Source organism: Pygocentrus nattereri, chromosome 24 (genome assembly GCF_015220715.1).
Source record: "Pygocentrus nattereri isolate fPygNat1 chromosome 24, fPygNat1.pri, whole genome shotgun sequence".
Lineage (NCBI taxonomy): Eukaryota > Metazoa > Chordata > Actinopteri > Characiformes > Serrasalmidae > Pygocentrus > Pygocentrus nattereri.
In genome coordinates, this window is record NC_051234.1 from 9,073,063 (window position 1) to 9,095,048 (window position 21,986).

Below are 21,986 nucleotides of genomic sequence, written 5' to 3' on the forward strand. Positions count from 1 at the left end.
AACGGAGCATTTCACTCCAAACCACTCTGAACAACGATCATTTTATTCTGCAGAAATGAAGGGAAAGCGACTGGAATTCCTCTAGATTCACAAATTTGTTAAATTTAAGACATTTGTAGATCGTAGCCCGTCAAAATGGTGTTCTCTTGTTATTCGGTAGAAAAAGTGTGACAAACAACTAGATATTAACGAAAAATCAATCAAAAGTCATGTTAATGGTTTGCATCCAAGTTTATTTTGAAATTCCCTACTCCCCCTATACAAGAAAAAATGACTTTCCACAAAGGCAGCAGTGAACTCTCAGTCATAAGTTTTATGTTCAGGGTAATGGGGGGGGTGGGGTGGGGGGAGAAACAAACAAAATTTATAATCACAGTGAAATTTTTCTGTTTCTTTAAATACATCTGCTGTCATCTTTGGCTGGGGTCTGCCGGACAGTTTACTGTCGGGCCAAAGTTTCTGAGGAAGTTACAGTTTGAGCTGATGGAGCCGACGGCCGCAGGCTTCAACTTCGGTAAGCCAATGCAGGAATGTATAATTTACTTGGGAAACGGAAATAAAAACAAAATAAGAACAAGCTGCATCTGTGTTCACAACACAGACGGGGAAAAAGGAAACGGAGGGAGAGATGGTGGAAAACGGGTGTGGTGGGGAGGGGAAAGAAAAAAAAAAGAAAAAAAAAAAAAAACCTACCACGAGGATGTGACAGCACTTCTTTCTTTTAAATTTCATAAAATTGTATAGACAAAAAATAAATCTACAAAAATGGAACTAGTAATATTACACAACAAGTAAACATTTGCGTTTGTCGACCTCTACACAAAACCGAAATTCTTGGTCTTGATGGCTAGTAAAAGTTTCTGTTTGAGGATCTGTTTGGAGGAGTAGAGGGGGACGTAGAGGCGGGAGATGCAGGTGTTCGCGGTGGGCAGGTGCTGGTCGTCCGGCGGCCGGATGGTGATGGAGGGCATCGGCTGGAATCCTTCCTCGCTGGCTGGGAGAGATGGGCTTGATGTCCAGAAATACACCTGCAAAACAGCAAGGAAAGAGATGCGCGTGTTAAAATGACAGTACAGGAAAAATCTTAGCCACAGAGCCTTAAAAAGCAAAAACGGGCACTATTTTTCAATAAAACAGGAAAGAAAATTAAGACTTTAGAAAAGACTTTAAGGGGCACCTTTTGCTCTCAAAGGGCAGACAAATACAAACATTAAATATTTATCCACATTGCTGCCAAATACAAACTAATAATCTGATCTCAAACATAAAACACATGAATGAAGCCGTGTAGAGTCAACATTTTATAAATGGTGCAACATCTGTACTGCTGGATTCAGTGAAGTAATGCATGACATACTGTTAAATTTATTAGCGCTGTTCATTTATACAAAATTACATATTTAATTATTATTTATATTGAATAATTTGTAGCACTGAATAATTTATAACACTACCTGAATAAGTCATAGAACACTATGAATAAGTAATAACATGCTAATTAATAATTCATAGTAGAGAATATGCCTTTAATAAGGGATTAATAAGTGAATGAAAATACTGATTTGTAGTGTTTCCACTACAATATCATGAGAAAATGAGGTCACCGTGGCATGTGTTGCGTAACGCATGTGTTCTACCTCTGCCCTCTAGGCAGCGTTAAGAACGTACACTAATAAATGAGTTATGAATGACCAGAGTCCTACCAGATCCTGCCTCTCCGTCATGCTCATTTTCTCTACGATGGACCAAAACCAGCGCTTGAACTGCAGCAGCTTCTCTGCGTTCTCGCCTGCAGTTTCAACAAAAAGCAGTTTAAACACCCCAGAACAGAACAGGACAGGACAAGCAGATGAAATAGAACAGCTGATCACAGAAATCTTAAATAATTAACCCATCACAGACCCCTGATTAGAAACTGCCATTAAAGGAATACTCCAACATTTTTAAGCCTAATCCGTTTTCGAACCTGATGCCCTATACCAGTAACATATGTTTGTGATCATTTATTTTGAATCATTTCCTTTATTTATTTTTTTTTAAACATTCATTCATACATGCGCTGCCAAGTGGCCTCCAATGTGTTGAGTTTTTTTCCCCTCCCAACTGCAAGAAAATTTGTCTGCAGTATCTATAGAGATCAGGAAAGTGCTGGAGTACTCCTTTAATTAATTGGTACCATACCAGACTCATCGTTGAACGAGGTGAAGCTGATGAGCATCTGCACATTGACCTCTCCGCAGCCGTTAACCAGCAGCCTGAAGTCCTCAGCCGTCAGGTCCTCCAACGCGTTTTTAGGAAGCACATCTAGGAGCCCCTTCCTCATGGCCTGTAAACAAAAACACTTTCACTCAGAAGTGGGACAACAGTGCTAATGTGGCCAGAACTCAGAGTTAATCAGAATCAGATTTAAAGGCAGGTTTAGGCTCGAGGATGTTCAGCGAAAACTGAAAACCGTGAAAACTCTAGCCATTAGCTTAAATCGGTGGTCTGTAGGCACCTGTGTGACCTGTGTTCTGTCAGAAATTTTGGACCAAAAATCAGAGTATGTGACTCTTACATGCAGATGCAAAAAGCTCCCAATAAACTGTCATTTCTCCAAAATGGCAATTTTTCAGTAGAAGGAAAAAACACACACTACTTTCAATGCAAGTCAATGGAACCAGAATTTTTTTAAATACATACCTATATGATCTGCGCATGCAAGGAACTTTAGTATCCAAAGGAAACATTTGCTACTATTTTAGAAAAAACACGTGTGTGTGTGTGTGTTATACACACACAAACTCGCACACATACTATATTCCTAAAAGTATTCACTCGTCTTCCTTCACACACATATGAACTTGAGCGACTCTTTGCAGCTATAACAGCTTCAACTCTTTCGGGAAGGCTTTCCTTAAGTTTTAGGAGTGTGTTTATGGGAATTTTTGATCATTCTTCCAGAAGCACATTTGTAGGGTTAGACACTGATGTTGGATGAGAAGGCCTGGCTAGCAGTCTCCGCTCTAATTCATCCCAAAGGTGTTCCATCAGGTGAGGTGAGGACTCTGTGCAGGCCAGTCAAGATCTTCCACACCAAACTCGCTCATCCATGTCTTTATGGACCTTGCTTTGTGCACTGCTGTGCAGTCATGCTGGAACAGGAAGGGACCGTCCCCAAACAGTTCCCACAAAGTTTGGAACATGAAATTGTCCAACATCTCTTGATCTGCTGAAGCATTATGTAAGCTGATGTAAGGCTTGGATGAAGCTGTTTGGCCATGGAAACCCATTTCATGGAGCTCTCTATGCTGTTCTTGAGCTAATATGAAGGCCACGCAATGTTTGGAGGTCTGTAGTGATTGACTCTGCAAAAAGTTGCCAACCTCTCTGCACCATGTGCCTCAGCATCCACTGAGCCCGCGCGGTTATATTATGTGGCCTACCACTTTGTGACTGAGTTGCTGTCGTCCCCAATCGCTTCCACTTTGTTATAATACCACTGACAGCTGACTGTGGAATATTTAGTCTTGAGGAAATTTTACGAGTGCACAGGTGGCACCCTATCACGGTACCACGCTGGAATTCACTGAGATCCTGAGAGCGACCCATTCGTTCACTAATGTGTGTAGAAGCAGTCTGCAGGGCTAGGTGCTTGATTTTATATACCAGTGGCCATGGAAGTGAGTGGAATGCCTGAATTCAATAATTTGAATGGGTGAGTGAATACTTTTGGAAATATAGTACAATATTTTTATATATACATATGTATATATATATATATATATATATATATATATATATATATATATATATATAAAAAAGTGCAGACATTAGAAATTCTGCCTGAAAGACTTTGGCCAAATTATTAAATACCTCAGTAATGGGAGCTCACACAAAACATGAAAGTAAACAGGGTTAGTAAGTGTACTTACATGCAGAGGCTGCTCTGCTACCACCAGCATCCTGTGTTCAGCGTACTTCCTCACATACTCATACACGTTTTGAGGAGTCACAGGCATGTTTGCTCCGCCAGCCAAGAGCTCCACCTGACAAAGCACACGATATGAAATCAAATACAAGAAATGCTGACCGGGAGGAAAGGGACCTTTTTGGGCAACAACATGCTATTGCAGATATCACTGCAGAAACTGTCCAAAATCACTAAAATTTAAAAATCACTGAAATGTTAATATAACAGTTTAATTCATGAACATCTTTCCCCGTTTCTTGTAAAAAGATTTCAGAGATACAATGTTCTGATAAAGGAATGGCTGAATGTGTTACCTGTCCAGATCCTTCCTCTTTGCAGAGATCGATAGCAAAAGCGAGATCCATCGCTGCGAAAACAGCCTCAGCTTCACCCGTCTGCGAGTGACGAATCAGCTGCCGCAAACTCTCGTACATCACCGGGTCAAAGAAGGCGAAGTCGTGCCAGTTCACCTGTGTTACAAGTGTGAGTGTTCAGAGAATCACTGAAAACTGCCCAGACCGACACCTAAAAATATTTCTAAAGAAACTTTCGGCCACAGATACTCACCTTTCTACCTAGCAACACCTTAATGACGTGCCTATTCAGGGTGATGGGGCAAAGCTCATTCTGGAGTAGACACAGCCCGAGTATTCTGGAAAAACGGGAGAAAATAAGTTTGTGAAATTAATTATGCAATTTTCTTATTAAATTGCGCTAAAATAAAACTAAAGTGAGTTGTCTACATAGAAAATACACAACAGAAAATTACTGTTTCTTTAACATTTAAAAAAAAAAAATGTATAAACATCATCTTAAAACATTTAAAACTGGCAAACCACAAACAAACAGAAAATCAGCTCCATTACATCTGCACTAGCGTACTTCAAGGAGAACTAATATCTTAATACCTACAAACAAAATATGAATTAATTCTTACAATAAACATGTAAAACAATGAAATTGAAAAGGGGAAAACATTTTTTGTAAATAACCTGACCAGACGACTTAACACTCTGCCAAACTCCCAATCCTATTAGGCAAGAGTATTTGAATTTTCTATTAATATTAGCCTGTTTTACCTGCGTCTGGCAGATAGGCAGGTTTTAAAGACTGAGCTCCTGTGAGCATTTAAATTCAGAATATTTCAAGTGTCCATGTAATAATTTAAGGTCTACAATAAGTGTGTATTTTACAGTTGAAGCTTTTGCATATTTTGAATAAATAATTGTCAGTTTGGGTTACAGCACAACATGAAATAAAAGCATTTTTTCCTCTGGCCCACAGATTTGACAAGAATTTTTAATATGGCCCTTTTACTGGTTGAGTTCGACACCCCTGCTTTAGGTCCAGCTGCCTACCTGCCGATGTTGCGGAAGCAGTTAAGTCTGGCCTCTGTGTTCTTGCCGGGCCGGGGGGAGTAGAAGCCCCTTTTTCCGGGCTGATAGAAGAGAGGAGCGTTGTCGTCACCATCATCCGTGTCGTCCAGCTCCATGTCCACCACACTGCGGGTTGAACCGTGTCTCTTCCTGTTCTCCTGCTGCAGGAACACACAGGGTTAACAGTTCACAACCAACATTCAAACACAGGCAGGACAGATCATTAAAACTGTTTAAGTCAACAGGAATCAGTTCACACGTCTGCTTTCGCCATAATGTTACCACCAAGGTACACTGTGCAGTCAGCTACTTTACAAGAGGCTGATGCTTCTAGACACACCATCAGCAATGCTCATAAAAGCATCAGCAGATAGACTTGGAGATGGAGTAGCAAGCAGTGAGAACATTGCAAAAACGAAACCATAATTGCTTTTATTAGTTATTATTGGCAGTAGTAGCAGTACTGGTATCGCTGTAAATAATCAGCTGGTGCTTCTAGGCATACCGTCAGTGATGGTCATAGAAGCATGAGCAGATGTACTTAGAGACAGAGGAGCAAACAATGATGAGTGGAATCTTGTCAAATACAAACAAAAGGCCAGATACTTTTGCAACTGTAGTTTGTAGTTCTCTTTCAATTGGCCACAAAACTAATTAATGCAGTACCTTTACCATCTGAGGCTGTTTAGTCTGATACCTTTCTAAACTTGGATTAATGGTTCACTTCATTAATTTTGCACACCATTATCAGAAAAAGAGGATTGTTAGCATCACTATTTTCAACCTGCTTTAAAAAAGCTATGACATTTCACCTGTGCTTTCTCTGGAGTGTCAAGGAGACCAAGATCCAGTATACTGTCAGCACCATTTTCCCTGTGAAGAAAAATATATGAGTAAGACTTAGAATTCAAGCCTGCATATCAATCTTATCCATGAAGGGTCAATGTGGCTGCAGGTTTTCACACCAAACAAGCCGAAGCTCACTTGATTCCACAAGTTCAATCAGTTCCTCTCAGGTTTCAAACATTTAATCATGTGATCTCCTGCTTCGTTTGAATGAAAACCTGCAGCCACAACGGCCCTTTGCGGATGGGACTGGATGCCCCTGCTGTATATGCATGCGTTCAGTCTGAGAAAGTATGCAGTACCTTCCATGTGTGATTAGGAGCTCCATGGCTTCCTCCACGCGAGCTCTCAGTGAGTCCTCGCTGGCCAAGAGCAGCAGTAGCTGAGCTGGGGAAAGCTCCAGCAGCATTCCTGTGATTTTACTGGCAAATGCCTGCAGATCAGAGAACACCATTTACACACACTGCTTATAAATAATCATAAGCACTCAAATAAAAAAAATGTTTAAAATAACCTCATAAATGCTTATACAGACATGACATGGTGTCAGAGCAATTTGTCCTTTTTTAAATATTATTTTGCTTTGTATTTTTTTATGTAAGTCCTTTAGTATTTTAATGTGACTTTTTGAATCTTTGCCCAATTCTTTATATTTGTCAACCTGCCTATTTTTATTTTAAAAAGGTGTTCTGTAAATAAATAAATTTGGCTAGCAAACAACTGATGTGAATCAATTTTAATAACTTTAGACAAATTAAATATTTTTCTAACTGTCAAAGGCAAATTTAGGATTTATGAAAAAACTAATCATGAGCTGAAATTTGTGGTCTTTGAGCACTTAATGTGCCACTGTTGCCTGATTGAAGTTTAAGCACCTCTGCGACCAGAAATAATTCAATATGAAAGCTTTGCCAGGATCAGAAATTTGACCAAAAAAAAAAAAAAAAAAAAAAAAAAGGAATGTGACTCTTACATGCACATGTGCACATGTAAAAAAAAAAGCAACCAACAGAGGGCAGCGAGGCACACCGATCAAAATGACCCCATATCAAATGTCTCATGACATGAGCTTGTATCTTAAACCCATTTCACACCAGATGCGACGTGGCGCACATGCTAATCTGGAACCTCTCCCGTAATGCTCGGTATTTCACACCGGATGAAACACGTGCCACGCAAAGCAAGAGCAGTTGCCGTTTGTGTTGCATTTTTACGTAATATAAATGTCTACTTTGTCCGTTTGTCTCATACCAACTTTATGTAGATGACAGATCAACAATAAAAATTTGATAGCTGCCTTGACTGTTGCTGATTTTCTCACCAGACAATGCAGCGCTATATAAAGAGTAGGAGACGCCTGTGTGTTCCCAACATTAACCTACACAAGAGATTTCAGTCAACCTGTCAAAGAGTTAAAACTAGATTTGTTAATGTGTTTATTAGCCTAGATTGTATATTATAGCCTAGACATTGCATTTCTTTACTGTTTCTGCATAGAAACTGCTGGAATGGTGGGCAGCATGCGTCAGAAATGGACCCAAAGTGTATTTTGAGCTTCAGGTGCATGCTACCACCACGGTGCTGCGTGTGGAGCGTGGCCACAGTGAAGGTGATTAATATAGGAGCGCACTGCACATGGTTACCGCGTCTGGTGTGAAACGCCATTTATTTACCATTTAATTTTTTTTTGCATTATTCTGCTTTTTATTGTCTGATATGGTATTTTAATTTGACTTCTTGCTAAATTCTTTTTAGATTTTATACGTCAACCTGTCTCTTTAAATCTTCCTGTAGAATGTCTGCATTCAAAAAGATGTTTTATGATTAAATACACACAAAAATAAGTGGTCAGTGAATTCATACCGGCTGCATGGCGTGAACACGTGGGTACAGCCGCTCTCCTAAAGCCTGTCTGTGCGCGGGCAGAGGGTCCGGCTCGTCGCTTGGATTTCCCTCAGACGCTGGCCTGAATGGCCGGGTGTCGATGGACAGCTGCCTTCTGGAGTCCCTGCAGAAGAAAATAGGGGTTTTCAATAAAGAACAGAGCTTTAGTCAACACACAGAATAAGACCAATGCCCCTCACACCAAGACTCAAGTACTATTAATAATTTCTATAATAGATGACCATTATTCACCTATAACTCTAGATGGGTCTCATACATGGTATGATGTTTAGTAACAGGCTGTAAAAGGGGCAACTCGACTCACCTGTCGCGGTCCCGTCGTGATCCGGCCCTGAGGCCCCCGCTTCTCCTCTCCCGTTCTCGGTCTCTGTTCCTCAGACGCTGCATGAGGTCTACAAACAAGATCAGACAAATCTATAACTAACCCACATCTTAATGGCCACTTTCAATGTATTTTTTGTCCTGTTATAAAAGCAGTGTGTGAACAAAAGCAGTCAAAGCAACTAAGCAACCTAGACTGTACTAGAATGATCTCATAAATGCTAAGACGCACCTACGTAATCCATAATTAGTAACATTTTTGGTAACACTTCATTTGAAGACTATCTACATAAGGGATTCATTAAACATGCATAAGCACTGAATAACATTTATAAAGCAACCGTTTGGTATTTATGAGCAGCTTCTGGCAAGATGGCTCAAGATCTTTTATGAAGTAAATAACAGTGTACTGACATAAGGGGCCTTAAACTAAACATAATACAGTGCCAGAAACCACAAAACCTTGGCTTGATATTACTTAACACCATTTAAGACAAGTTAAAAAAAAATGGGACTTTAATGCAGCCCGAGAACTTTGTGTAAGCAATAGAAGACGAGAGGGAGTGCATCATCGCAGGGTGATCGTGTTTGTGAATAAACTTGTGCTATGGTGAAATAACAGCAGTTAGAATCAGCTTGCCTGACAAACTGTTTTTAGTCCAAACCTGAAAAAAAATTCTGTCCAAACCTGACCGACATCATACGGAGAGCAAAACTCAATCGAAGACAAAATTTGGAATCGATTACCGTTTACGTCTCCTGAACATGGGCCTTGTGGACCTTGGTGCCGGGTGGGTGATTCCAGCACAGCAGGGTGTGACGTACAAGTGATGTAAAATTTGAACCCAATGTGAGCGCGTGATGAATGTGCCATGAGTTTTACATGATGCTGTATGGTGAAGTGCGAGTGTCCACTGTTACCACATTAGCCTCATAGCTTTAGTGCAAAACTAAAGAAGCAAACTTAAGCTTCTTAAATCCTAAACTTTTCTGATCGACTACATTTGTGCCGTGTTTAAATTAGATTATTTCACCAAACTACAGCTTTAACAGTCGTTGCCAACGGCTGAAAGGCGGTACTCACTGCTGGCCTGCATCCCCTTACTGACGCTCTGCACACAGTCGAGGTTGGGCAGCTTGTCGTTGGACAGGAAGGCCTGTGCGATGGCCGTGTAAAAGCTGCGAGCGACTCCGCTGCCCTCTCCGGGCTCATCCTTAAAAGTGACCTTGACGCGGTGCACTGCCATGGGCGTGGTGGCGCAACGGCGGCCGAAGTGAGTGTTAAGCTGCCGCATGGTCTGCTGGATGAGCTGATCTCTGTCCCGGTCCACCTCCAGGGCCAGATCCCGAGACTGCAGGTTCCTCAGCTTCTCCATCTCCCTCCGGAACTTCGACTCCTTCACCTCAAAACCACCCAGCTCTGTCAGAATCTGGAAAGGATGAGAAAGAAGTCAGGATAAATTTGTTGTAACTAGACAATATGATGCACCTAAGAGACACTTGTTAATAGATTTTTAATTAAAATGTTTGAAAGCAAAACCAAACAAGCTCATTTGTTGCCATTTCCACTCATCATATTCAATTATAGACAAAAAAAGTGCAGTATTAATCATGTTGGACCACTTCTATTGGTCCCTATGTCAAGACATCTGGCACAGAACATTTTAAAATTGTGAAAAATGCATTATTAAAATTTACAATTGTATGATTATCATTGGGTTTAATTCTGCAAACCATCACAAAAGCGGGTGGCTACCCAATCCCTAACATAAAACAAAGCAGCTGAAGTATTTAATTCAAGAGCTCTTTCATTAAAGAGGATGGAAAATCCAGAGGAAGACTATCCACCCTGTTCTACAGCATGTTACTCATCAGCTAATAAAGCTTCTGAACTGAATAATGCACTGGAGCAGTGAAAACACCTAATTGTGCAGCATCACTGTACTGTCAAACTGACTGGTTAGTGTGTTACTCACAGATCCAGGTTCTGCTCCAACGTCCTCCATGAAGACTCGCCCAAAGAGCTCGAGGGAGAGCCGCCAGCGACCCAGCAGCATGTCATGAGAGATCACCATCCCCATGAAGCTACAGTGGGGACTGGCAGAAACAAGAACACCACAGTTTAAATAGTCAATCCAGAACAAAGTAACAAACATTTCTACATCGACATACCAGAGCATCATCATAAACAGCTTGATAATTATCATTAAAGTAAGTCATCGCTGTGAAAAACATTAAGCTAATGGTAGTGAACACTACACCAATGTATGAAATGTAGCATGACGTCATACCAACTGCTCACAGGCAGTCCACCGACTACTCAATTTCTGAATGGTCTATTGACAGATGTGGTCATTCAGAGTGGGTTAATGTGAAATGGTGCAGCGCCTCATCATCTACAACCCATGTGTCAAACACAAAGCCCGCAGCTCAAGTCAGGCCCATGGCACAATCCTATTTGGCCCTCAAACTTATTTTAGTTTTCTATTAATATTAGCCCATTAACCCATGAGCTGAACAACAGTTTGCAACATGCGCTGCAACATAACGTGTGCTCTATAAGACAGCGCTACCCAAAAGTATAGTTCAAGCGAAAGGGAAATATATATTATATAAATAAATAACTAAATAAATAAACTAGGGACATTTGAAGAAGTTTCCATTATCTGCACTTAATGTAGGCTATTTTAGAATTTGCTGTATTTAAAATTATTTATAAAATAATTCAAGTTCAAGTGTTCAGTCCCTGTTTTTCACATTGTAGTTTCGGCATATTCTGAATAAACAGTGGCCAGCTGGGATGATGGCAAAATGTTATGAAAAAATAAAACACACAGCTGGCCCACAGATTGTTTTAGATTTTTTTAATATGGCCCTTTTAGTGGCTGAGACTGAAACCCTGATCTACAATGTGAATACAGCCATTTTATTTACTAGCCAAAACCGCTGGACAACCTACGTTTTTAATATGTAATGCCAACAATGGTAAAATAGTGAGTTTTCTTTAAGTACTAATTTGCATGTCCTCCGTGTACTTCTCCGTCACAAAAAGATCTTTAAAAATACATTTCAGGCCTATTCAAATCTATTTCATGCATCCATAATTTTAAGTGTGGTCAGACGTCTGATTCAACAAGCAATAAGCGTCGCCAGGAGATGGCGGGACACTGAAACCAAACATGAAATGAAGGATTTAAATATTCATGATATTCTAGATGATGCATGTTCATATTTTCTGGTATAGTTTTTTTTTTTTTTTAAAGCCGCAGCACAAACTTGGAGTTTTATGTTATGTTTACATCACGGCTTTGTGACTTTACTGGCTAGTTGTAAAGCAGAAATCTGATTATTGTCCGACTCATGTAGACCTGGAGTTTCCCCCATTATCTGATTACCCAAGTCCACGTAAATGTGTTGATCAGATTACTGACAAATCTGATTTGCTGCAGTTAATGGATTATTAAGTGCATGTAAACACACTCACTGACAACACAACATTCATTCTTACATAAATGTCGGGAGTGGTGGGCCATCACTCTCAGTCAGACCAATCTCTGCTAGCAGGCTGCTCTTCAATTGGGCAGCCAGGTCATGAGGGGAGGGGCCAGGCTTGGAGGTGTCCATTTCCTGTGCGCCTGCCGGATGATCTTCAGCTCCCCTCTGCCGAGACTCCATACTCATAACGTTCTTCATATTGGCCGAATAGGACATCTTTGTGGGCAGAATCTGGGAAGAGCATTACACACAATATATTATTTTTAATTATAATCCAATAGATAATATTATAATATAATACATAATAAAACATCAGCTTCTGACAAAAGACTTGGCAATAAAGGCATAAAAAGTCCAATCACGTGACTACAGAAGCCATCAGCTCAGATCAGAGGGACCCGGAGGTAACATGTTCCATCCCTTTTAAATACAGGTAAATTCAATAGCTTAGCTATCAATTCATTCTGTGAGCTGCATTAAATATGCAAAGCAAAGAGGTCAAAGAGGTGCTCCCCACTGGCAGGGCTGGCACTTACTGAAAAGCAAATATGAACATAAACTGGATTTTCAGCAGTGCATGGCCTCTAATACTGTTACTGTAGTTACTGTACGCATGTGTGTTTACCTGCAAGCAGTTCATGTCCACTGTGAGATCAGAAAGGCCTTTGCTAGCCATGTATGAGGAAGAGTAGAGGCCTTGACTCGGCCTCCCAAACAGGTCCTCCTTCCTTGCGTTTGGCTATAACGACAAACATTGGAAAATGTTATGATTAAAAATAGGCTTTTATATGCAACATCCAGTCTCACTTTATTTGAACAGTCCCCTATAGTTTATAGAGACATTCAAATTATTAAACTATCAGTCAAAACTCAGTTGATTCTAAATAGTGGTGGGGTTAGAATTTAGACCAGGATTAGGGCTAAAATCAGGGTGAGGGCTGGGTTTAGGTTTTAGGTTGAGGTTAGGATTAGAGCCAGTTTTGAGTTTAGAAATTAGTCAATTTAGTAGATATTTAGTTGATCGTAACTTAAGTAAATTAAATATCTACAAAGCATCTAAAAGTCGACTATCCAAATAAAGTGTTACCAAACAACCTTCCTAAATTTACATACTGAATACCAATCTTCTTAATAGTGACTTAAGTAGGGCTGAAAAATTCATTTTTTTATATCAAACACGCAATGTGTAATTGTGCAATCTTAAATTTCAATCTCAAATTAAGTTTAATTAATAGGAAATAATCCAGATTTAAATTGCAGTGAGTGTTGGTAAGAAAAAAAAGCAAATCAGATACTGTATCCTCTCCAAACCATTGCTATATTCTTAAGATACTAAGATTGTATATTAAATAAATGTAATTAATTAATTAACTAATAAACCCATAACACTATTGTAACTTGGCGACTTCAAAAAAATTAAAATGACATTAAAATTATTACAGCATCAACCTTCGTGCAGCCACATCCAAATATTAAAAGTTACCATTAAAAGGTACCATCAAAATAACCAAAACATAAGCAGAAATACAGTGTGCCCACCTGTAGGAGGTGTGGCTGGTCAGCCAGTGGGATAGCCTCAGCTACAGGTACTTCAAAGGGATTCGGAGGGATACAGCCAAGAAAGGTCATGGAGTCAGAACGACGGAAGAATGGGTGGTGCTGGCCAGTTTCTGCGGGGACAGCCTCCTCCTCTTTATCCTGCAGGGTGGAGCCTAAATAGATGCAAACAGAGAAATTTAAGTAAATGTATAATATTTAACACACACTAACAAAGTCATGACCCAAAAAAAAAAAAAAAAAAAAAAAAAGGCGTCGAGGAGTGATATAAAAAATGAAAAAAAAAAATGCAGATTGGTCCCCATTTAAAAAAGCATTGTTGTGCCATACAGAGCATAAAAATTACAGAAAGGCACTAGGGCAGCAACGATTGGTCAACAAAGTGGACTCGAAACCTGTGAACTCACTTTGATTGGTGTCCTCATCGTTCTCATGCTCAGAGTCCTCGTTGTCCAGCCCAAGTTCCAACAACTCACGGTTTCTGAAGAACAAAAATGAATCCTTTAATTCATTAAAAAAATAAAATAAAATAAAATACAGTGCAATAACACACAAATTAATCCTGAAGGACACGTGAAACATGTCTATGGTCTATACTCCTGACCTCTTCCTGTCTATCTGCGTGGTGTCCAGGGTGGTCTGCAGGTTCATGGCCTTGATCCAGTAGATGAGGGCCTGGAAGACATAGGCCACGTGCTTGAGAGAACACACGTCCAACACGGGCAGCACGTCAGAGTGCTCATCGTTATGGGAACGCATCAGAGAAAGTGCGTAGTTCAGGAAGTCCCCACGAGCCGACATCATACCCTGACGAGCGGTCAACAAAGTAGCCGCACGTCTAGAACACAGAGAAATAACATTGTTATTGTTACAGTATGTGTTTTTTTTTTTTACTTTTTATGAAACATTTTATTTAAAAACTGTTTAAATAGTTAAATGATGGTGCTTTCTCTCTGAGCCTGTAAATCTTTTTCTAAAGCGTTTCTAAAGTTTTCTACCCAATGAATGGGGATACATGGTCATTTGATGATTTTTCACAATTAGCAAAGTACAGTTTCCATCACCACTTTATCTCCTCCTGCTGATCAAAAAAGCTGTTGTTCAGCATCAACACTATTCATTCAACAGGTGTCTGACCTGCGTCCCTCGAGGGTGCGGAGGCTGGCTTCCTCACGTGCAGTCATGCGTTCTCGGCGGCCGGTGTGCTGGGAAGCATGTAGTGGGTGGCTGGGGTGTCCTGGGTCTCCGGCTGAGGACAGAGCCGAACCATAACGAAGCTGAGCCTCTGTTGAGTCCATGATGGACACCATCCAGTTCCAGGTGGGGATCAGTTTCTCCTCCACGAAGTTCTGCAGGAGGAGACACAAACAGCTTAACAAAAAACATTCCATGTCTAAAGCAATGAAATTAAATGTGTTTAAATGCCCTGTAATGTTACGCTTGCTTTTTACTTTTCAAATTCTCTGTTGGTCTATTCGTCATTACAAGTTAAGGGTCTGGTGTTATTTTTTAACCTTTCACAGTTAACCACTGTTTCTGTTCTTTGCTGTGGTCAACATGGAATCATACAAGCAGCAGAGAACACCGGTCTCTCCTCAGGTAAGGCTCACCTGCAAGTTGACTGCATCCTGGTAGGTGAGTTTGACTGCAGCAGGGTACTGAGAGTACACCAGGTGGTTGTATTTGGGGATAAGGCTCATTAGGTCAGAAATCTGCCGGATGACGATGCTGTAGGCTCGAGCCAGGCTGCTGGCGGAGGTCAGGTAACTGCTGGAGTTGCTGGCCTCCAGTGCCGCGGCGGCGGCTGCTGCGCTGGTGCTGATGGCGCTGCTCCGGCGCAGGTTGGATGGATCGATGTAGATCAGGCCTGTCGAGCTCGCTAGGAGAGGTACAGAGACGTTAGCATTGTGTGTCATCCAGAGAGCACACTGCTCCTTGTTTGATCACAGAGCATGCAAACTTCCAACTGTACAGCTAACCCCACTAAGCAATGTTTAGGGCCAAATTCTCCAAGACCTCTGATCTCAAGCAATAACAAAGGCAACAGGCCGATTCATTACATTACATTACATTACATTATGTGCCCATTTCAAACTGTAGAGAATCAAGGATTGATTGCTTTTAAAATGTGCTTAAGCCCACCACATTTCAGTACACTCAGGGTACCAAAAAAGAAAAAAACCAAAGGCAGAACTTTATGAAGAGTTGGGTACGGCACAGTTCGCTGCAATTACAACAAATCTGGACAACTCATCCTGCTCTATCCGCTAATCCTTTAGTAAAAGGAAAACTTGAAAGCTAGGTGATGGTTAGATTTGAATTTGTTTGCTCTCTAGCTGATTGAAACTGCTCTACCTCTTGATGTTTACATTTATTATTCCTATGATGTATACACTCTTACTTGTTTCTGCACTTCTGTTGAGCAAGTCAAAGTAAAAAAAAAAAAAACAACAACAAACAAACAAACAAAAAAAAAAAACAACAATAAAATAAATATTCCATGAACGAACAAACTGAACCTTAAAAAGGACAAACTGTCTGACCTCTACTTCTGATACTTGCGTTTACTAGTCATCTGGTTAGGTACCAGCTCCATACATCATATATCCAAAACCCATAATCAAACTGAATTCTTGTGAGGTCAGAGATTTAGATCCAGCAGAAACATTCAGCAGTGTAAGGTGTACCTGCAGGAGTGGAGGAGCTGGCAGGGGCACCCCCTGCAGAGCGCTGGCTGGGGGTGGTCCGTACAGCCCACTGCATGGAGCGGGGCGCCTGGGCGGCACTGTTAGCGTGAGCTGAACCGGTGGTCCTCTCGAGTGGCTCGTCCAGCAGGTACGTCTCCTGATCCGCATCATCGCTCTGACTGCTACTGCTGTCCGAATCGCTTGAATCGTTGGACTGAGAATCATCCTCAGAGAAGAAGGCAGGAACGCTGCTGGCACCTTCAGGAACACAGAGAAGTTTATGGACAAGATTAAAACAAACAACCTGACAAAACAAACAAGTTAGACAGCATCAGTGGAGCATGCAACTGCACACATTAAAGTGAAAAGACACTACAAAAGCATTCTACAACGCCTTGATAACGGTCAAAAAGGACTTAAAACAAATGAACCAGGATACCATCCAACTGTCAAATTCAAGAGGAAAACTGATATGCTGCAAAAATATGCAAATTCTCTCTAAGAAAGGCTGAACATTCTTGTTTCGGTTTGTTTAATTTTATGGATACATTTTAAAATCGCACAATTATGACAGCTCAGGATTTCTATTATGTTTTTGTAATTTTTATTGATGGACAGTGTTCATAAGGTTACACAAAACGTACATAAGCTTTTCATGATATTGTGCAAATACTTATAAAGGCTTGTTGCAAACAAGCATCATTTTTTCTTTCACTTACTGAAGTGAGACGAATTTATAACAGTTTAAATTACAGACTGTAGTCCATCTGTTTCTCTACATACTTTGTTGGCCCACTTTTACTCTGTTCTTTACTCCGGCAGCACTGCCGTGTCTGATCCACTCATACCAGCACAACACACCACTACCACATCAGTGTTACTGCAGTGCTGAGAATGACCCACCACCTAAATACTACCTGCTCTGTGAGGGTCCATGGGGGTCTGACCCCTGAAGAACAGGGTAAAAGGGAGCTAACAAAGTATCAGAGAAACAGATGGACTACAGTCTGTAACTGTAGAACTACAAAGTGCTCCTATATAGTAAGTGGAGCTGAGAAAATGGACAATGAGCGCAGAAACAAGGACATAATGTTATGCCTGATGAGTGTCTGTATGTGTTTGTGTTGTGGAAAAACCTTGCACCTCCGTTCTGCTGTAATTTGCTGTTAATATTTTTATTTTACTTTACTTAATTTGAAAAGTCCATTTACCCAAAACTTAAGATTTTGGAGATGAATTTTGTTCAGACAGAATCAGTGTATATCATCATCATCATCATCATATTAAAAAAGATATACAAGACAAATTTGTTTATATTTATCATCTATTTATATTCATCTATTATTATTATTAGGGGTGTAAATTACGCTCATACTTCACTCTGAAGATGACTAATCATCTGCATCAGTTTTGGAACGCTAGCACATAGTTTTCAATAAAGCATGTGCTCAAATTCTCAGGCTTTTTTAAACTGAAAAATCCAAAGAAAAGCTTAACGTGTTTTCATTGCCTACATGTCACAGCTGTAAAATAGTTCCTCCAGTCACACTTGTCAATTCAATGTAATTCTGTTCCAAGCATAAATCAAAGGGTAAAATCATCTGGGATTTTATGATGCCCTGAATCATTTACTAAAGAACTGGAATAAAAACAGATTTTAAGGTCAGATTTATGACCGTTATATTACATAATGGCATCTCAGTCTGAGTTATGTTAAACTGTAATATGGGGGAAAAGTAATACGCTACCCAGCCCCCATGACACTTCACTCACAAACAAAGGAAGACAGCAGGGTGCGGTTAACAAATTTACACCATGATAACTCCTGTGACTTTCCTTTACTGTTAACTGCAGTGGCATCTGGGTGAAGCATTTCTGTAAGTCATTGCTCCCAGACCATCTATACCTGCTTCAGATCCTGCTGTTGCTGCAGTGACGACACTTCGGCGCCCACTTGCATTATCCTGGTTGCTGTGGTTACTCTCGCTGTCACTCTCCGTCTCCGCGGCAGCCAACAGGTCCAGCTCCATGTCACTTCCTGAAGGAAAATGATGACCATCAACTCCAACCTGCTGTCTGAGGCTCAACCCCATTTCACCCCTTGTCCCTACCACTTAGCTCTACCCCTTCATTTTGAGCATTCAGGACTAAAGGTAGGGTGTCCTGATTTTTGTTGAGATAGAGAGGTAGGGCGAAATGTTAGAGCTACATGGGCCTCCAAACAGAGTGGTTCTTCTCCCTTTGCTGCTCCCATCATTTAACAGCTCTCCAACTAACCAGCACTCATCAGCAATAATGCTTAAGTCCTACTGTAAAATCTATTTGTTGTAGAAAACCAAACATACTGCTAAGTTTTCTTTGATTCCTTTAAGGTAACATTTATCTACATCACAAAAAAGGAAATTCCTGTACACATTCACTGAGGACTCACTTGGGAGCGCCTCTTGCGTTCAGTCATTTTTGTGGTATAATGTAGCGGCCAGGCTGCCCATTACCCACCTCTGACAAAGTTTAAGTTACTTTAAAAATTTGTGGGCAAATTGTTGCAGCTGCAGTTGTCAGACGCGTGTGAATAAAGATTTAATGAAATACTTAATAATAAAGCAACACCCGCAGATCAGGAGAGTCGACTGCGAGTGTCTTCACTCCAGAGGCATCGTTAGGTTTCAAATTAGGTCTCCACAACAGGACCCACCCCTCATTGCCATTTATGCCTCTCAAAAGTCCAATTAATTTAGTGACATGACACTTTTAGATCATTACCGTCCTCGTCATGCTCGTCATGCTGTCCTTCTGCTTCCGCAGTCTCCTCCCCCTGCTCCTCCTGGTCATCATGGTGATCTTCTTCCCCAGCAACTCCCTCCACTACCTCCACCTGTAATCAGCAAAGATTCATTTGGAGCATTTGCATAAGCAGAAACACTTAAGCAAGGATTCACTGGATAATGCTAGAGACTGACAGGTCTTTAGACTTTTTGAGTTTAGTAAAGTACTTGGAGACTTGCTTTAAAGAAAGGACCATTTATAGTTAACTTTTTATAAGTCAAGCTAAATGTGTCATTTTATGATTTGCAACAATATTTAACCCAGACCCTGAAAATTCTTGTACTCATCAAGAAGGATGTATAAATATTTTAAAAACAGTGCATGTTGTCTCCATCTCAGCTTTCCTAACCTCCTCAACATCAGCGGAAACAATGTCATCCTGCTCCTCATCTCGTCCGCGGGCCGTCTGTGATTGGCTGCTGCGGCGTGGCTGAGGGTTTCTGATGATGTAGGACGAGGCAGACTGACCCGAACTGGAGAGAACAGACAAAGCAGTCGTCAAAAACGGTACATCAACAGTAAATGTCACTTACAGTTCAGGCTCCACTAAAAACAGCCCAGGTGTGTCTGTTTACCACTTAGACCAAGCTGAAGAACTCCGGATTATTCTCTAAATTGTAATCACAAGACAACATTCTTTGTGACTCACTTGCTGGACTGGTCCGGTGAGGGCCGAGGGGGCAGCGGCTCCACAGAGAAAAGCTCCTCGCTGCCCTGAACAGCGTCAATGCTGGTGCTGGCTAGGGTGAAGGGAGCCGTCGGCCTGGCAATGCCCATCCTCACGGGCACAATCAGAGATTCAGCCACATTACAGAGCTCCTCAACTGCATACGGGAGCAGAGCCTGGAACACACGTCTGCACTTGCCTATGGGCTGGGGGATGAAGTTACTGCAGTGACAATAGGAGAGAAAGGAGTGTAGGACCATAGGACCGTGTTAAGATTTCGAAAAGAAAATTTATAAAAATTACAGATCTATAGGCACAGTGATAACCAGACAGGGAAAATGCACTGATTACGATTGAATAACTTATTATAACACACATTAAACCTACAGAATTGTAGTCAAAATGTTCAACGCATTAAAATTCTGGACAGTTATAAAGATAATAAAACCAAATCATGGTACCCTAAAGTTTAATAATGTAAAATATAGGACTCAAACTGAATTCACTGCACGCAAGACTAGCCAAAAACACAAATGAAGGTTCCATGTTGCTTTACAACAAATCAAAATTCCTTATTGCATAAAGACAATTATTTAAAGAAGGTCAAAGGGTCATACTTTTTCTTCTTGGATGAGGCCATCTCAACGCTCAGGATGACGAAGACTCTGGCGACGGAGCGCAGGAACCTGCGGGTCACACAGATGGCTTCCTCACGACGACCCGGGGTATATTTATTCTGCAGCTCCTTTACCAGTGTGCCCAGCAGGGTGTCTATGAACTACACAATAAACAAAAACAAATAAATGCATGCCAAAGTACAAATGACCTATCAAACAGCCGATCGCTTTACTTAGTCTGGGTCTCTTTCCTAAACGTACAGCTGTGTAAAAAGTTTGAACACTCAAACTTACTGAATTATTATTAATTACCTATGCAAAAATAATTGAACACCCTCTAATAAGAACACAAACATGACAAGTTTGAGGGAGGAGGGGGGTACACAATTTGTCTTTGCTAAAATTAACAAACCGGGGGTTTATTTGTTTTTCCAATATGCTAAATTCAGTAAATAAATAATAACATGCATTAAAATATAAAGTGTGTTCTCTGTAGAGGATGTGTTAACTGACTTTCACTTAAAAAAATCAACACTACACAGAATTTGAGCAGAAGTACCAAAACTAACTGCATACAACGGTATGCCACTTTCAGTTACCCAATAAGAAATTAAAAAGCTGATTTTCGGGCAAATACTATTTCCCTCAGGACCTCAATTTTTCTTCAATGGTCTTACTCATGAGCAATTAATAATTGCAAACCATAATTTTTGGTTTTCTACATTCAAATGAAGGAATAAAGTCTGCACTAAAATGTGCAAAAAAGTGATAGTCATTGTAGTGTGTTCCCTGAAGATATTTTCACTTAAATCAACAAAACATGGGATTTTAACATTATGGATGGGAATCTTTCTTCTGAAAACACATTTGACCTGTATGGCTGTTATCTATGAGTATTAAAAGGAGAGTTACAGTAAGAGCCTCATAGTAACACTGGTTACTCAACACAGAGTGAAACACAGTTAATATGCCACAAGGCATAAACAGCCCTGTGGCATTTAACACCACATCTAAAGTCCATCTGCTCAGGTTTCTCGCTGACTCACAGTGATGTCTGGAGCGCACTTGACGATGAGGCAGTGAGTGAAGCAGTCCAGCCTGATGGTGCCACTCTGCTGGTTCAGATACATCTGCTCCTCTGGCAAGAGGTGAGCTATCCGGCTGCTCGCACTCAGCCTATAAAGTAAAGAGACGGACCTAAAATCAACAGACACACACAAACTAACAGCAATTAGACAAAAGTAGTAGCCAAAGTCATCAGTGAGAGCTCACTAGTCCACTAGCAGTTAAATCACCTGATCAATTTTACCTGAAGCTGTGTGCACCACTGTGTGTGTCACTGGCTGTGTTTACACACAAAGATTTTTGCCAATCTGATTGAATATATTCTGTTTAAAGATTAAGACTGAGGTGTTTATGCTGACTCTACTCAACAATCTGATGAAAAGCTGTTTACAATCACACTACAAGTAATCTGATCCAAAATGTGCATATGTAGAGGATCACTTCTGCACAAGTGAGCAGTACTTGTTTTTAATGACTTTAAAATGATGTCAGACTCAGGAAAACATCCTTCACATGTCCTATTAAAGAAGGCAGAGAGGAAGACGTCGTGTTCTGAGACACATAAGCTGGACGCATGTCCCTCCGCTGTCTTTTAAAGATCAGAGCATAGACTTAGTCTCCTGTGCAGAGCAGTTCCTGCTTCCACCATGTTGAACAGTCTAAACTTTCACT

At 40.7% G+C, this 21,986-nt stretch overlaps 1 protein-coding gene across 5 annotated transcripts in view; it reads right to left on the bottom strand.

Annotated features, from left to right (window-relative positions):
* Nucleotides 1–212: 212 nt before the first annotated feature.
* The window catches only part of ubr5 (ubiquitin protein ligase E3 component n-recognin 5), a 73,339-nt gene continuing 51,565 nt past the window's right edge, over nucleotides 213–21,986 (bottom strand). For 2 of the 5 annotated variants that reach the window (XM_037534051.1, XM_037534049.1), the window contains exons 32-58: nucleotides 21,296–21,446; nucleotides 20,250–20,410; nucleotides 19,615–19,854; nucleotides 19,315–19,438; nucleotides 18,903–19,014; nucleotides 18,046–18,177; nucleotides 16,140–16,397; nucleotides 15,063–15,331; nucleotides 14,590–14,801; nucleotides 14,057–14,290; nucleotides 13,860–13,933; nucleotides 13,435–13,607; nucleotides 12,521–12,634; nucleotides 11,909–12,126; nucleotides 10,377–10,497; nucleotides 9,485–9,830; nucleotides 8,384–8,471; nucleotides 8,038–8,182; nucleotides 6,477–6,607; nucleotides 6,141–6,201; nucleotides 5,311–5,489; nucleotides 4,520–4,604; nucleotides 4,267–4,422; nucleotides 3,915–4,028; nucleotides 2,182–2,326; nucleotides 1,704–1,789; nucleotides 816–1,028 (exon numbers count right to left, since the gene is read on the bottom strand). In XM_037534051.1, the coding sequence (XP_037389948.1) occupies nucleotides 816–1,028; nucleotides 1,704–1,789; nucleotides 2,182–2,326; nucleotides 3,915–4,028; nucleotides 4,267–4,422; nucleotides 4,520–4,604; nucleotides 5,311–5,489; nucleotides 6,141–6,201; nucleotides 6,477–6,607; nucleotides 8,038–8,182; nucleotides 8,384–8,471; nucleotides 9,485–9,830; nucleotides 10,377–10,497; nucleotides 11,909–12,126; nucleotides 12,521–12,634; nucleotides 13,435–13,607; nucleotides 13,860–13,933; nucleotides 14,057–14,290; nucleotides 14,590–14,801; nucleotides 15,063–15,331; nucleotides 16,140–16,397; nucleotides 18,046–18,177; nucleotides 18,903–19,014; nucleotides 19,315–19,438; nucleotides 19,615–19,854; nucleotides 20,250–20,410; nucleotides 21,296–21,446 (4,342 nt within the window). Of the gene's footprint in view, nucleotides 1,029–1,703; nucleotides 1,790–2,181; nucleotides 2,327–3,914; nucleotides 4,029–4,266; nucleotides 4,423–4,519; nucleotides 4,605–5,310; nucleotides 5,490–6,140; nucleotides 6,202–6,476; nucleotides 6,608–8,037; nucleotides 8,183–8,383; nucleotides 8,472–9,484; nucleotides 9,831–10,376; nucleotides 10,498–11,908; nucleotides 12,127–12,520; nucleotides 12,635–13,434; nucleotides 13,608–13,859; nucleotides 13,934–14,056; nucleotides 14,291–14,589; nucleotides 14,802–15,062; nucleotides 15,332–16,139; nucleotides 16,398–18,045; nucleotides 18,178–18,902; nucleotides 19,015–19,314; nucleotides 19,439–19,614; nucleotides 19,855–20,249; nucleotides 20,411–21,295; nucleotides 21,447–21,986 lie in introns of all 5 variants that reach the window. The other 3 variants (XM_037534048.1, XM_037534050.1, XM_037534047.1) reach the window with 2 other exon arrangements.